The 17164-nt window shown below is 38.4% G+C and overlaps 1 protein-coding gene across 1 annotated transcript; it reads left to right on the top strand.

The window, feature by feature from the left end:
* Nucleotides 1-373: 373 nt before the first annotated feature.
* Nucleotides 374-8557, top strand: ccne1 (cyclin E1). The gene is made up of 12 exons (XM_082161901.1): nt 374-548; nt 1009-1062; nt 1203-1290; nt 1382-1444; nt 2385-2548; nt 2708-2843; nt 5593-5739; nt 5896-5991; nt 6084-6218; nt 7227-7338; nt 7446-7603; nt 7807-8557. The coding sequence occupies exons 2-12, from the start codon at nt 1046-1048 to the stop codon at nt 7921-7923; spliced, it is 1233 nt and encodes a 410-aa protein (XP_082018027.1). The 5' UTR covers nt 374-548; nt 1009-1045; the 3' UTR covers nt 7924-8557.
* The last annotated feature ends 8607 nt before the right edge of the window (nt 8558-17164 follow it).

Here is a 17164-nt window from a genome sequence, read left to right as displayed (position 1 = left end):
GTCTCGCTAACACTATAGCGCGACTACATCCATCTATTTAACATGATCACTGGGATTGTTTACTTCTCGAGCCTGCTAGCCATGTGCTCAACGCACTTCCGCTACCTCAATGCCGTGACGTCACCAAACACACGCCTCATTTTGCCGGCAAAATTTTCACGTTTCTAAACTTTGTTTTATTGAGCATTATATGTTTGAATAATAACGCCTGGATATCGCATGCTCGCTCCGTGCCGGTGTCAATCGCACTACAGCGGTATTGATCGCACTGTCTGCTTCGCGGTTGTTATAGCAGAGCGGGCATTTTAAATGACCCGCGTTGACGGCCCCTTTTAACGACTGCTGGCGGGTTATAAGACAAGGCGCAAAATTACTGGCGCCAGCTCAGAGCGAGCGGACTGCGGAACACATCACAGCTTAGCCATATGCTCCCTGCTTACAGACTCTTTGATCAGTTTTTCTAAATGATGCCTTGTGTCACACCATCCTAACTTTTGCTTTTGAGGATATCCGTGGAGAGAACGCATTTTCAGAGAGAGCATATTAAGGTAGGCTACATGCATTGCACAATTTGGTTATTATTAAAGATCGATAAAAGTGACATCAGATAAGTAAGATGCATTACAAGGGTTTGGGGAAGTAAACTTTTCAATGTTGGATTGCCGAGACTTTGGGTTTTGATTCTAGAGCGGGTTCAATGAAATAATGATTGGCTCGGCCATTTTCTGACTCCCTTGGGTTGAGCAATGCAAACGTGTAGTTTTATTTTAAAAATAATGGAAATATCGGCATGCACTTGGTTTACTTTGAAAATATAGACTTTAAAGTGCACATATCTGTGGTTTTGAAGTGGTCGGTTGTGTTTTTCGTGTAGTTTTGACCTCTTGAACATTGTGCCCGGTTCTACTTCCCCGCGCCTAAAGCGCATTGTGAAGATTTACATGATGGGGGTTGGGATTAAAAGCCACAAATCGGACATTTTTGTAAAGTAACACTTATATCTTTTAGGCTCTCGACAATCAACAAGGTCACACGCGTGGATACCATGCCAAGCAAGAAAGTGTAAGTTTCTCTTTCGTGTCTTTTTATGGCAGTTTTGACCATCAGTGTGCATGCATGGAAAAGTTGCAGCAGCGAGTTGGCCCAGTTACTCACAGCGTTTCAGGCCAATGTGGAAATGTAACTATCATTTTTCGACGCAGGCTACGAACAGAGCAGATTAACACTACAGATGAAGCTCCTAAAACCAATTCTGTGCGTCCCAGGAAGAGGAAAGCAGACGTGGCTATTGTAAGGAAGCTATTCAACTTTTTATAATGCGCGTATATTAAAAACATAATGAGTGATGAAGTCTCTGACAGTTTTGTTTTTGAATTCACAGCATTTACAAGATCTAGATGAGGAAATAACAGAGATGACCAGAAAGAAACCATGTGCATCCCAGGTATGGATGAATCCTGACTGTTGTGTGTATAATATCCATAGGCCTCACCAGGCATCTCGTATCAGTGATGCAAACCAATTGGCACTTTTATTTTAGTCTTTTCTGTGGAACGCAAAATGGTGTATGAGACTTATGGTCTAAAATGTGCTGAAATTATTCATACAGAGACATCGAATCTAATATTAAGGCCATAAATATGTCTTGATCACAAACTATTTCCCAAAAATATTTATATTTTAAAGATGCACACATTTACTCAAATTTGTATGCCTTATGTTGAAAGTGCATATTTGTTAAGAATGACATGAATCGTGTGCATATTTGTTAAGAATGACATGAATCGTGTAAACGATTCGTCCTATATTTTCACTTCAGAGTGAAATTTGACAAAAGTTGAGAAGGTTATTACATTTGGTTGTTTAACATTTCTATCATAAAACAGTTGCCAAATGATGTTTAGCTACTTCTCTCATTCCTCTGGTAAAAACTGAAGCACTATGCTTGAACGCATGTTCAGTATCTGTGAACCGCAATGGCAGCAGCCTTTGTAATTTTGACATTTAGCAAGCACTGTTAGACCACTGAGGCAGACCAGCCTATAAATGTAATATTTAAAACTTTTGTAATCGTATCAACAAACAGAGCAGCATCAAGAATGTTACATATTGGAGGAGTTTGTCCCTCTCAATGTCTACATTGTCTGGTTGGTTGCATAATTATCATTGTTGCCTATGCCACTTTAGTATTGTGAGTGGTTAGGGTAAATGTCATGGCTTGAATTTACACAGGAAACTTTTTTTGTGCCATTTGAAGGTCCTTTTCAAAATGCCTTTTGAAGCCTGTCGTAGTTGCAGAGGGCGGGCTTTTGTATTTGTTTATATCCGTTAGAGTTTACCTTTTTTTTTTCTTTTCTTTTTTTTCATCTTGTCCTCTTGCTCAGGCCTGCTGGAATCCTGACACTGGTTACACAAGCCCATGCAGGCGGATCCCCACACCTGATGAAGTCGAGGAACCGGTTGCTGTTGGCAGCATGGGATTCACACAGTACACCTCCGAAAGCATTTTCATCACCCCCACGCGCTCTACCCCTCTGCCGGCCCTCTGGTGAGATTTATGACTTTCCAAACTGCAGATTGACATGTCATACAAGTTATTATATTGGCAAACATTAAGTCAAGACACTTTTGTTGATACATTCTTTGATATATAGAGTATATGGATGTACATGAAAAAGTTAACACTTTCCGCTGAAATTTCTCACAGCTGGGCAAGCAGAGATGATGTGTGGAACAACCTGCTTCGAAAAGACAAACTTTACTTGCGAGATACGCACGTTATGGAGAGACATCCAAATCTCCAACCCAAAATGAGAGCGATTCTGCTGGATTGGCTAATGGAGGTTTGTAATCATTGTTGAACCATTCACACGTCTTAATCTAATCTCATTAACAGGGGTGGGGACACCGCAAGTTCCTTCATTCTTGTCTAAACCTCAAGTTGTTTACAAAGGCTGTTGCTCTAGTTCTCAGGTTTTCTTATAATTAAAAGCTAACTGCAAGTAGAGCCCAAAGTACACTTGAATTTCTATGTGTCTGCTTCATCCGTTTGATAGCGTGCGTGAGCACAGATCGACAAATGCGCACTAGAATGTTTCATATTAGTAAAGTGTCTGTAGCATTTCTCTCCAGAAATTAAAACAGAAAATATATTTTCTGTGTAAACTACAGTTTCCTGTATCTCTCACACAAGTACTCGTCAATGTCGCCGTGTATTGTTGTTGCCGTTTCTAGAAGTTTGTTTTTCCATCTCATTCATTTATATTCAAGGTGTATGTGTGAGCTGAGTGTGCAGAGTGTACGCGGTTAGAAAAATCTGGCTGTGTTCATACAGTACACGCGTGCTGTGCTGACGATGACATTTACCTTACACTGGCGGTGTAACTGTACTCATGGTCTGTCGGTTCGGCACGCATGTGTACCAAACAAATGAGTTTAACCACTACATGTGCAAAAGATCTGCATGTGCGGAGCTTAATTTGAAACTCCGATATTGGATGGGGAAATTACCGTTAATATCAATATGTTGTTGTGAACGCATCTGAAAACTCAATCCTGGAGGGCCACTGTCCTGTAGAGTTTAGCTCCAACCCTGATACAACTCACCTGCATGTAGCCTTCTAGTAGTCCCGAAGACATTGATTAGCTGGTTCAGGTGTGTTTGATTCGGATTGGAGCTAAACTCTGTGGGACAGCGGCCCTCCTGGACCAAGTTTGCCCATGCCTGCGGTAGGGTGACTGTCTAACGTTGGCCATTTGCTGAAATTGTTAGATTTCACTCGCCACTGATTGAGTTGTAGGCTATGAATAAGTTTAGCAGAGAAATATGTTTTCACTTTCCTACATTTGAACACTGACTGAGGGCTTGAAAGATTCACTCTTTGAATTTAAAGCTCACTATTAATATTCATATCAATGGATGCGCAGCGTATTTGACGCACTGAAAACTGTAATGTGAATGCCGTGTCGTAGTGATGACGCTGAAGCCGGGATCGTTCGCCAGCTATTTTGCAAGTTTATGATCGAATCAGAGAAAAATGCTAAAGCGTGGTTTCTAATAAGCAAACTTAAGACGCTGCTGAGACATTACAAGTCACATCGATGTCACGTGTCTTTACGGGATTTTTTACGGGTTGTGTGTGAACGCACACTCTCTGATTCCGGAAAATCACTGGCAGTGTGAATGAACCCGGGTCAAATCCTGGGTCACTTTATCCGTGTATTTTCCAGAATCTCTGTGTGAAAGGGGCTTCACACACGCATAGAGAGAGTCTTAAATACCACAACGAATGTTTCTTTTTTTTCTTTCTTCATTTGGAATTATTCAGCTTTAAAGAACAAGCAGAAGCCACTACCGGTTCCTTCGGTAGTGGGCAGGAATAATACACAAGCGGCAATCTCATTGGCTAGCGCTCATCTATTACCGCCCGCTTTTGTTTTCAGTAAATCAGTTCGAGCAAACTCTGACAATGTTATGACTATTCAGGAGCCCAGCAGCTTTTTAGCAGTAGTATTTTATTATTTTACAGAAACACTGAAAAATCAATAATGTCAAGCTTTACCAACCCATGAGTTCTATCATAAAAAGTTAAAGCTTGATTGACTGTTTTGTTAAACAGTGTAGTTATTGTTCTTTTAAATTGGTGGGAAAAGTACACCATCCAATTAGTCCTAAACATGTTAACATAAAACATTTTATTTATTTATTATTATTTTTTTAGACATGGCCGTTACAGAAGGTTACATGTTGTGCTTGCTTGAATCGCATTAGATGTGTTTTTTAATTAAATTTTTATTTTTGTACTTGTTGATATAGCTTTATTATTTGAAACCCTATTTCAATAAACTTAACACATGTTTTTAGAAGTAGATGGTTATAATAAACCTCACATAAGTGAGCAGAGACATCAAGACAAGTCTCTTACCTGACGCTGATATTAAAATGGGCAGTCCTCAAGGTATTGATACTCTTATCGCATTTGCATATCTCACATTTCTATGTATCTTCCAAATAAATACATCTTTACCAAAAAAGGGCAGTCTTCGCAGTTTCTGCGATTTGCAGATTAAAATATATATATTTTTTGTCGGATTCCATCCATATTGAAATGACAGCATGTGAGAGAGTGGTGTGCAAACGGTAGCTTGGGTTGGTCAAACACATAAGGATAAGCATTCGTATAATACGATATCGGCATTCACATTGGGCGGGGATTCGATTTGTCAGAGGAATGCTGAGTTTACTGAAAAACTGTAGGTAATTTGCCCTAGAATTTCCCCCTCCTGTACCGAAAAACAAACATTAAACAGTTCATTTGAAATGGAGGTACTTACTGAGCTGTAATTGATGTACTGCTACACCTCTCGCACACACTGACTGAACGTATACCCTAACATACAAATAAATATCACGGTGTTCTCTGGATTTAGAATTCAAAGTCTGTTTTTGTTAAATGGGTACCTAAAAATGAATTGTGTATGTATATATGTGTATATATATATATATATAATTTTTTTTTTTTTTTTTTTTTTTTGCATAAGCACTGAAATGTGTAATGGTGATCTTTGATTCTGACATCTACTGTCTTTTAGGTTTGTGAGGTGTACAAGTTACACAGAGAAACGTTTTACTTGGGTCAGGACTACTTCGATCGCTTCATGGCCACACAAAAGAATGTTCTTAAAACAACACTACAGCTTGTAGGCATCTCATGTCTCTTCATAGCTGCCAAAATGGAGGTAAGTTTTACTTTCAGTTGCCCTTGTACTTCAGCCTGAACTTTTGATAAGGACTGTAATATCCTATCAGTGTAATTCCATGTTTTAAGAACATTTCAAAGTTAAGGTGCAGCACTTGAACTTGAAACGTAATTAGACATTATGTTCTTTTCAAAGGAAATTTACCCTCCTAAAGTGCATCAATTTGCTTACGTCACTGATGGGGCCTGCTCCGAGGATGACATTCTTAGCATGGAAATTATCATCATGAAGGTAGATTATCATCTTTTAACCTCAGTACTGTGCCTAAACCTGCAGCCTGGTGTCGTGGCCTACTGTACTCCACATTTGTTGTTGTTCTTCAGGAGTTGAATTGGAGTTTGAGTCCTTTAACCCCAGTGGCTTGGCTCAACATCTACATGCAGATGGCCTATCTAAAGGAAATTGCTGAAGTTCTCATAGCCCAGTACCCACAGGCTACATTTGCGCAGATTGCAGAGGTAAGACTTCACAATTAAATTAATCGTGTTAAAATCACAATATGGTGTCTGACTATATTTACTGCAAAAAAGCTGTGATTCTGCACGTGTCGTGTCCTGCAGTGTGAAGGCCTGGCACTTTTTTGTTTTCTACTACACATACCGCAGGTGTACATTGTGTTTCTGATTTTATCTTTCTCAAAGCTGCTCCTGATATGAATGCACTTTTTTTTTCTTTTTTTTTTTTTTTTTTGGGGGGGGGGGTTTCTGTGAAAATATGCTTTAAAGGCATACTAGTCTAATCAAAAACTAACAAATTGTTTACTTAAATTTTTTCATTCTTCTGTGGAACACAAAATAAGTGTTTTTTTTGTTGTTTTTTTTACTATCCTATCCCTAAACTATCCTTTTTTTTTTTACTAAACTATCCCTTTAGGAAAACTGCTTTCATATTGATGTGATTTGACTCATTTCACTACTAGTTACTATATAAATGTAATGAAATAAAACCTTGTTTTGTGAATTGAACAAGAGATTGTAGCTTTTTACCAGAATTAAAAACCTATAAGAACATATTAAAAAGTACTGAGAACAACACATGGTCTTTCTTTCGTTTTTCGTCAAAGGTGTTGAGAGTTGAATGTTAAAGGTATAGCGGAGGATCTTTCCAAATTTTAGATAAGACCCGCCCTCTCCACTTTTTGAAAAGTTTGATTGATTCACCAGAATGATTGACAATTAGGAGGACCAATAGTTTAGACTACCCACCAGGAAGTAAAACATCCTCCGCTATACCTTTAAGGATCGTTACAGCAAAACATATTATTTGTATGGTAATTCTAATAATCAGTATATAAACTGACTAGAGACAAAAAGCGTCCCTAGTAATACTTCCTTGCTTAAAAGTTTTGCATACATGGTGAACCGAGCTGATGTTTCAGGCAGGTTTTTTTTTTTTTTTTTTTTTGAGCAGACGTCTCTCTCTTTACTTAGGATTTAGTATCTTATTTTGTCTGTCTTTTTGTGTAGCTCTTGGATCTGTGTGTACTGGATGCAAGAAGTCTGGAGTTCTCTTACAGCCTCCTCGCAGCTTCTGCACTCTTCCACTTCTCTTCTCTAGAGCTAGTGATGAAAGTTTCAGGTATGATTTTTAACAACTTTTATTTTTATTTCTTCTCAATAGCTTTATTAAATGGAGCATGTATATTACAAAATGTAAATTACAAATATGTATATATTTTGTTCCAGGGCTGAAGTGGTGTGATTTGGAGGAGTGTGTGAGATGGATGGTCCCTTTCGCCATGTCTATTCGTGAAGCTGGCAGCTCAGCCCTCAAGACATTCAAAGGAATAGCAGCAGATGACATGCACAATATCCAGACCCATGTGGCTTACTTGGAATGGCTGGTAAGTTTTTACATTTGAAGCTAGGCCACAAGTTAATTTTCTCAGGCCAGTTTTATATATGCACACTTGCACGCACAATCAAAACTTGGGCTTCAACACCACTGTCTGACTAAAGAATTGTGCATGCATTTGCCCAACCACAACATTTGTTTCTTTCATTTCCTCTTGCCTAAAGTTTTCTTGTTTCTTTTCTTGTTCTTCAGGGGAAGGCGCACTCATATCAGCTAGTGGACATCGAGAGCAGTCAGAGGTCTCCGATTCCCTATGGAGTGCTCACACCTCCACACAGCAGCGAGAAGCCTGAGAACACGGTCTCCTGACTTCATGTATGGAATAGGACACAGCCCTGACTGATGATTTGAATTGAAAATCAACAAATGAATGGCATTACAGGACAAACCCAGCTATTAGTTCACATGCATTGGCATAAGACTCAAAAGACCAAAAATGTCTAATGCTTGTTTGTTTTTTCTTACGAGACTTGAAAGACATACTTTTTCTTTTTTTTAAATGGTCCAAAGGGTCTATGTTTTGTTTTGTTTTTATTTTTTTTATTTTACAAATGTAGACTACCTGCCAAAATCTCAGAGCTGTAACTGGCTCTGGTTGCTGCTAAAAGAGGGTGGGACTGGAGCAGATGGGAAGATGACCACAGAGATCCCCACACAAATATGGGCATGGGTTTCTGTTGCTCAGATTGCCATTTGGACCAGCAAAATCCTGACAGGTTGTCACGGGGACTCAAGTCTCCACTGCCATAAAGGACCAGAGAAATCACCAGCTTCAGAAGCTTGGACTCTGATTTTATATTTAAGATTTTTGCTTCCTGTGTGTTTGAAACCAAATTTGACCATTCACTTTTTTTTATAGGTATGATTTTAAATGAGATGCTGCTACATTTCTCTATATCATATGTCTAAATAAAGCCACTGTCTCAGACAGTTTTTATGATTACCATATTTATGTTTCTTGATGTTAATACTACTCAACGTATATATATTTTAATATATGAAGAGTTTAGATGCAAAAACCTCTAAGTGCCATCTGAAATTTTCTTCTAGAATGATAATTTTATCAATCTCGTTTATTTAAGTTCAGTTATTTCACTTAAATGGCAATTAATAGGTAATTTTCATTGCCATTTAAGTGAAATTACTGAACTTAAATATACAAGCTTTATAAAAATGATCATTCTATAAGAATTTCAGATCGCACTTAGAGGCTTTTGCATCTGAACTCTTCATATACAATCTAATATATATGGACCATGTTTTATATTCTAATTAACTTTTTATATTTTAAAATAACCTTTTGTGAATTATTTTTTTTAACATTTCTATGAGATGAATGAGCAACCAAAGAGATGATGCATTCCAAAAAAAAAAGTGCATTAGATGACAACCATTTAATTTACTAACAAGGCTACACCCTGTAGTGCAATGCATTTAACTTCATGGGGGAAAAACTCCAGCGTGTGTAATTTGACATGCATGTACTGAGGCAGCCTAATTTTGCTTTTAATGGAACTGGAATGGTTCTTACATTAAGTCGTCTAATTACCAAAAAGCAATCTATGCAGTTTGGAAAAAATATGTGCACTTGCTGGCTGTTTTACAATAGGAGTCAAAAATAGCAGATGTACTGAAGTGTAACATCATGTATGAGATCTATGAAACAAAATGGTGAACAGGGCCTGTAATGGCTGTCTCACTCGTGCATCTACATACACAGTGCCCTCTGCTTGCAGTCTGAGAATGAGTGTTACGGAGAGACCAAGGACATGATCCACTAGATGTCAGTGTGATGCTTTGTCTGTCACGATCAGAAGGCTGGACTTGAGGTCTGTGAGCTCCTCAACAGCTGCTGCTGAGACAAGGGTAATTCATTACATTGCACACTGACAATCGCTCTGCTGCCTTGGTCTGGCAGTGTTTGGGTGCTGTGTTGGTGACTGGAATCTGCTTAAGGCAATTTTGGTTTGGGCTTTATTATTTCAGTTGTTGAAAATGGCAAACTGCTCAATGTGATTATTGAAACATTACACACGTACATTGTTATTCTACAAATGACTGTTATACAACATGCTATGCAGATTGGGGCAATTTAAAAACACATTTTGTGGCAGGTTAAGCAGTTAATAACAAAAGGGTTTGGAGATGAGGTAGATGAAAGCTTCTCAACATTAAAGGGATAGTTCACCTAAAAATGAAAAATGTGTCATTACTTATCCACAGATTGTTCCAAACCTGTATGAGTTTCTTTCTTATTTAAGATATTTTGAAGAATATGTTTAACCAGACAGTTGACTACACCTTTTGACTTCCATAGCAGAAAAAAATGGATACTATGGAAGTCAATTTGTGTTGTCGACTGTCTGGTTGCTTCAAAATATCTTCTGTGTTCAACAGAAGAAAGAAACTCATACAGGTTTGGAACAACATGAGGGTGAGTAAATGATGAACTATCCCTTTAACGAGCAATTAGCGCAGTTTGTGTCCCTCATGCTAAGATCCTAACCTTACTGAGGTTTACAGTGATTGGAGTCCAACGTCACTGTTCTGTATTTAACATTGTGGCAGCAGGATGGCTACCATGCAGTCTCTTAAAAGAGCTGTATGGAGGTCAACGTTGAAGAGGAGGAGGTGGCTTCCCCCAGCAGACAGACCCTGGGGGCCGGGGGGCCCTCAGGCAGGCAACAGCGCAACAGCTGTTATGTGCTCAATGGCCCCTTTTGTTCTCTCAGCACAGACGCTGGTGGCAGCAGCAGCAGGTGCCCATTGGATGATCTCCCAGCCATCACCGCCAAAAGTCACACCTAGTCGCAGCTCTGTGCCCCCTGTCTGCCATTAATATTCATAATACCGTGGACTACTACGACGTGATCCAATAAAAGAGTTCTCAACAAAGTTCTGGTTAAAATATATGAGAGATGCTGATTATATTGTTTTACATTTAGATTTATTTAGGATTAAGAACATTATTAAGCATTTTTGTCCTCAGGAAGAAGCTAATATGTTTAATCTTGGATTTCAGAGCATCTGGTATTGGTCTAATGTCTCAAATATCAGTGTTTAAGATCTAAGGCCTGGTTTCACAGACAAACTTGGATTAGGCCTTAGTTTAAATAGCTTTAAAAAACGTGCCTTAGAAAACTACTAAATACTAAAACATTACTGGTGTGCATCTTGAGCCAAAAAAAAAAAAATGGCTCTGACATAGTATGACATTTAAGATACGTCAGAGCAAGTTGCTTTCAGTTCAAACATGCATTTTATTCTGGGACAAGGCTTAAGCCTTGTCTTGTTAAACCAGGGGTAAGTCTAAGGTCTGTAAGCCAGTCCATGCCATACTGTAGCAGATGCAAGAAGGAGTTTCTTTTCAGACAAACAAAGGGTAAGCTTTCCAGTCCTTGAGTGAATTGCGTGTTTGTAATTGTTAATTGAGTAGTTCAGGTGCTATCAGAGTTGAAATGTATAATCAGTTTAAATGCATTAATGAGTATGTGTTGTGTTGTTCTGTCTCCTGTACGACACGGGGTGGGGAGTAAATTGTTTTAGATAATTCATTTAGATGACTCAGTTTTAGGCAAAATAAGCAGGCTTCTCTCGGGTTGTTAGTGAGCCATCTTCATCAAAAGCCCCCTACAGTTCTAAGAGGTGGCGGGGGCTAAAAAGCTATATTCACACTACTTTTCTTCAGTTCAACTGAGAAAATTCAATCTTCACTGTCTCATTTTTCACCTAGAATAGTTCAGCTAATGAGGTGATTGCGTGTTTTTAATACAATATTGTTACAATAAAAAGAACAGGATTAAGTGATTTCTTTTTATATTATAAAACAGTCACAGAACAGTTAATAATAATCCTTAATATCATACAAAAATAGTAAGACTTTAATAAAATAATTTATCATTTATAAAATCAGGATTTTCTTGCTAATATTTATGTTTTTGGTAAATGTTTGTATTATTATTTTTGAACATTAAATAAAACAAACATGCTTATTCAAAGGTAACAGCAGTATAATCCCAATTGCCAGTCAAGACTATTTAAAAAAAATATTACAGAATAAAAAATATACTTTATTGCCCCCGTTATAGAAATTTAGTTCCGACCCCATACTGCTAAAGTGACAGAGACACTGAACATTAATGTTTTTATTAGACCATGAATAAATTGAAATACAAAAAAAATTTTTTTTTTTAAATAACATGTTTATATATTAATTGTGTTACTATTGTATTTTTTTGCGATTTATTGCCAAAATCCCACGACCGTTTGCTGTGTAACACTCCAGTAAACAATGAACAGGCAGTGGCAAATGCTAGTTTATTTTTTAACCCTATTATTGATGTTCTTTGCTTTATTGGCTACAAAATAAATTTCTCATGACCTCATTCTCAGTACTATCTCACTTATTAAAAACAGCTATATTGTTTAAAAAGAATTATATCAATTTAAGTTCCACCACTCTTGTAGAACTGTGTCTCTCATGAGCTGTCAAACTCAACTGTCACTGAAGCTTTCCCGCCTGACCACGTGGCAGCAACTTTGTTTACACACGTGACTCGCTGAGTTGCGCCCACTTCGACGTCATCGACAAAAGTCGAGCTAGGGGCGTCGGTTTCGGTTTGAGCTCAAATAATCAGCGCGTCATGCGCAGAAACTCAAGTCACAGTTGGAGGAGATTTTAGCGGGTTATTTAAATACACCAGGTTAGTTTTTCCCCATCTATAATTGTCATCAAATGATATATAGGCTACAGTGTTTTAATGCAGGGAGGGACACACCCCCATGTGTCAGTGAGCTTAAAAAGTAGGCTATTCAATATTTTTCGGCTTTTATGTAGGCTACCATAGACACATTTCAAACATTTTGGGGAACTTCAGAAGGAAAATTGCAATCCAGCAATTTAACTGCAGTGACATTCAATCATGCGTTAGATTCTAATCAGGATTATTCGCATTTTAACAACAGAATTTAACAAGTGACTTCCAGTTGTTTTTGCTAGGCCTAACAGGAAGTTGAATTGAGATTTTGACTGGAATGATAGGAATAGGACTTTACTGAATTGCGTCAACAAAAGTAATGGCGTTCGGACAAATCATATTATGTTCTTTCACCATGGTCTGTTAAATGAAATTAGCCTTATGTTCATTAAAATTCTATTTGATATTAAACAATCAACGCTTAAAGTGCCATACAATATTGTCTATATGCATCTAGAGATTATTAACATAGCCTATATTGTTTGTTTAGTTTATGATAATGGATAATATTTATATATATTTTAACTTCATGTCATTTTTTATTTGAAATTCCAAATCATGTGTGCCACCTCAATTCAAATGCAGCAACCCTATGATTTATGAGAAAAGGTCTGAATGTGTAATTTGTGAAATATTTCCTTGTACTGAAAGGATGCTGCAGCAACCAGGCTTCAAAGTCTTGGCATATGCAAAGCTCGCACCGTTCAGACTATGTTTGACATATTAGCATATAGGCCTACCTGAACCCTGAATAGATTCATAACTTATTAAACTGTTTTTCTGGTGGTGAAAGTCCTTCTGTCTTTATGCTTGTTTTCCCGCCCCTCCCTCTAATACTCCCCCTCCTGTTCAGTGCAGAAAATACACCCACAGACTGCACTGGAAGTTGATGTATAGGGGTGTTTGGGATAAAATGGTAAAATGTAATCTGGAAAAATGATGTCTTGTAACTAAACTAGAACCCATTATGCGTTTCCAAACCGTATTATTTAGTCTGTCAAGATCAACTTTGTTTTAGATGCATTTCCACAAGAGTTGTCACATGTGTTCTCTATTTTTCCTCTAAACAATGGCACATTCTGTGAATCTTATGAGCCAGAGAACAACTGTTAAGCCTGTTTTTAAACATGTGCAGTCCTTCTGGATTGAATGCAGAAGAGGTTTATGTATGTGTTGTTGTCACATTTCTTCATTTGCATGTTATTTGCTTGTGAATGAATTGCATATGTCCGGGTGAGTTTGCGTTTGCCGCCCCCTTATGGTTAAATAGACAAACTGCTCCACTGATCCGGCATCAGCTGGGCTGAGCTTACCCCAGCTGTCTCTGGGCACTGCTCCCAGTCTATTTAAAACAAGAAGAGGAGGGAGAATATAATCAGGGCTCATCTTTATTGTATATCAGATTAAGAGGAACCCTTCGTCTGTTCTATGGGGGTGGACAGTCATTTTGCTGTTTTGTTTGCTTGCAAGACAGCATGATATTTCAAAAGTATACAGACAATTGAAAATCTTTTTTTGCCGCAGAATGAACAATTTGCGGTTCTGTGTTCTGCATCCTTATGCTGATTTCTTTTAATGCTTAAGCATTTAGAGTAAAAAGATTTTGCGTGGTCTCTGGAAGTCTGAAAATAAATGATCTGATGTCTGAAGTACGGCAATTAAATTTCATAAGAACGCAAAGGCCTCCCACCCCAGATTACCTGATAATAGAGAACATCAGGAAAGATGTGTAATGTAATTATGTGTGTTTTACTGTAATTGTTGTGCTTGATAGCCTCAGAAAAGAAGCTGCGGGCTTTTCGTTTTATTTGTGTTTTGATCATCTGGGACCTCTGTTCCTTTTAGGTATTATGCCGCTTTGGCTGTGTGTGTGTGTGTGTGTGTGTGTGTCAAGTATGAGGGCCGTTTCCTGTCGACTCTGCCGCGTGTATTCTCTGTTCATTGTAATGCCTTTAATTAAAGTGATTTTATTCACAGGCACACAGCTGGCATCGGCGACTTTCCATTAGGCATCTGAGTGGCCGCCTCGCTGGTGGGAGGACCCGCACTGGGGCCGCTTCCTGGGGAACACAATACTAGTTTCATCTCCCCTCTGAGTTTGTTGTGTGTTTTGAATTTATTAATCATTGATTTTAATGCGTGCCTCTTGACAGTGGCAGCTACCCATGCATTAATTAATTCCTGAGATCCTCTTTTACAAAATGGCATTTAGAAACAATGCAGGGTCGGCCAGGGTTGCCTCTGACCTATAAAGAGATGTGCTGAATGCGAAATGTCAAAATTTGCTTTTATTTGTTCGTCGTTGTGGCGCTTCTTCACAGGTTTTATTGGCTCTTTTTTATGTTGATGGCATGGTGATATAAAGGCCTATTTTTGTAGCCAATGAAATACCAGTAAATAAAGTTCTTTATGATTCTGTTGCTCAGGCGTTTTGCTGAAAACGCTTCTTAAACTCACCTGCTTTGCATGTGCTGGCAAGCAGTCAATCTTCGAGCGAATTGTTGGTCTTAAGTTGGGAAGAAAGGTGCTTTGCCACTGACAATAGCTAGACTGTGTTTATCCGTTCAGGTCTTAAGGAAGTATGTTAAAAAATTGCCCTCAGTGAATTGTGTGGATTAAAAAGACAGATTAGATCTCAAAGGATGCATAAGGGAGCCGAATTTGAATTTGGAGCAGGATTTGAATGCATTCAAAGTCTCTTTTATTTTTTTATTTATCGAAGAAGGGGGGAAAACACTTATTCATCCATTTAAATGAGTAAATAGTCTGTGCGCTTGAAAAGATAAAAGCTATGCTCATAATCCGTATTGACACTCAGAGATGCGGAAAGGAAGATTCCTAAGACCCATCCGCACCCTGTCCCGCTGAAAGGGCCTGATCCTCATTCAGGTTGCAGACCTAATGCTAAAGATTTCCTGACAGATTTCTTTCACTGGATTGATCAGGACATGTTGCTAGTAAGCGAGCGTGCCCAGAGAGACGTTTAGGGGGGTGTTGGGTTAGCAGGTGCTTATCACATGTCTCAAGGAGCTTCTACCAGCCTCCGAGAGCCTGATTGTGTCTGACGTTCGTCGTGCTTATGTGGCAGAACTGTTGGAGATGCTCGGTTGTCCTGATACGAAAGCCCTGCAGATATCTTCTTCATTCTGGAGAACTTAAAGGGACAGTTTGCCATAAAATTAAAATGTCATTTCATCATGTCATTCCAAACCTGTATGACTTCCTTCTGAGGAAAGGCTTCCTCTGTGTGTTCTGTCTTCCGGTTTCTATTTCCACAGCATGAAGGCAAGATCTTACAGTTTAAGAATGAACCTCGCGTTTTCTTCCCCGTCTACTGACATTTGTTATGACATTCGCTTCAAACTAAAAAAATAACTTTAAAAAAAATTACAATGCTCTCATAATAACGTTCATTAACTCTACAATAAGTAAATCCTCTTCACCAGCTAATTAATGTTCGACAGCGAAGCCATATTCAATTGAATATAGAAATTTTGGACTATCGTCTCTATCGCGGTTACGCTCAAGTGACGTGGCAGTTTACGCAGTTGAGTCACAAAAGCTTATCATTTGCATGCGCTTTTAAAGGAACCGTATGTAAGATTGTGGCCAAAACTGGTACTGCAATCACTTTCAAACTACTGTAGAGGCAGTGAAATACAACTCATTTCGCAATATGCGCGTGCTGTCAGAGAGACGCGCGTACATGAAGCAGCCGATCACAAACTGCTGCTCATAAAGCGCGGGAGAACTCAACTGAGTGTTTTTGGCGACTGACCGTTCGCAAAGACCCGCCCCCTATAGTTACTGTTGCTATGTCCGACAAACCATGCCGCTCTCACGCCCCACCATGTTCTCACACAGTGAAAAATACATCGCGCATGATTGCAGAGCAGAGATGACACTGACAACGCGCTGACAGACAGAGACAGGACAGACCAGGTTACTTTTGATATGAAACAAAGTCTCAACTTTCAAATTTGGTCATTTTGTAAAGAAATGTAAACAATAAATACCGTTTTGTGGCTTTTTAATGTGTCGTGACAGATCGATGTGGCGCCTCAGTTAAAGCTTCTCATGAACCGATCATCTCTTACTTCTAATTAATTTATAGCATCAAATAAACATGAAAGAACATAAGAAGGAATGTTGTTTTAACCGCGGAAAGACGTCAGTATACTCCGTTTTTCAGGTTCAAATCCTCCAACATCTAGTAACTCTCCTGACTGCTTTGTCGGACATAAATGGCGGATGGCGGATTATGATTGGTCATATCGCCTGTCAATCAAACTCCCTGCGAAGGGTCAAATGGTTAAATAGAAATACACATACTTCTGTATCAACGTGACCATGTCTTTGGAAGTAAACAGTAATTTATGTCTTAACTTAAGTGAACGTTAACAGTTAAGAAAGAAAACACACAAGTAGGCTATATTGGATCCGTGCAGTCAGTCTTAAACTGACAACATCCACATTTTCCTGCTGTCGTTATTAATGTTAATCAAACAACAAAAAAGAGAAAATCTCTCACTGCTCTTGACTGAATCACTTTTGTAACTTTAATAAGATGAAATGTATCAATTTAATTTACACATTGAAGACAATGTTTTTTTTTTATATACATATGATTACTTTAGGCTATACAATTTATGTAGTATTTCTTATTTCTAGTGCTTGAAGTCTTTCAGGTCTGTTTCATTTGTGTCTTTGTTCTATTGTAGTTTGTTTTCCTATATGCTTGTAATTAGTTTATTTGTTCTTTCTTTATCACTGTTAACTTGGCTTCAGTAAGC

Source organism: Leuciscus leuciscus, assembly GCF_965113295.1.
Source record: "Leuciscus leuciscus genome assembly, chromosome: 2".
Lineage (NCBI taxonomy): Eukaryota > Metazoa > Chordata > Actinopteri > Cypriniformes > Leuciscidae > Leuciscus > Leuciscus leuciscus.
Note: the sequence above shows the minus strand (reverse complement) of the source record. Positions and strands in the feature narration are given on the sequence as shown.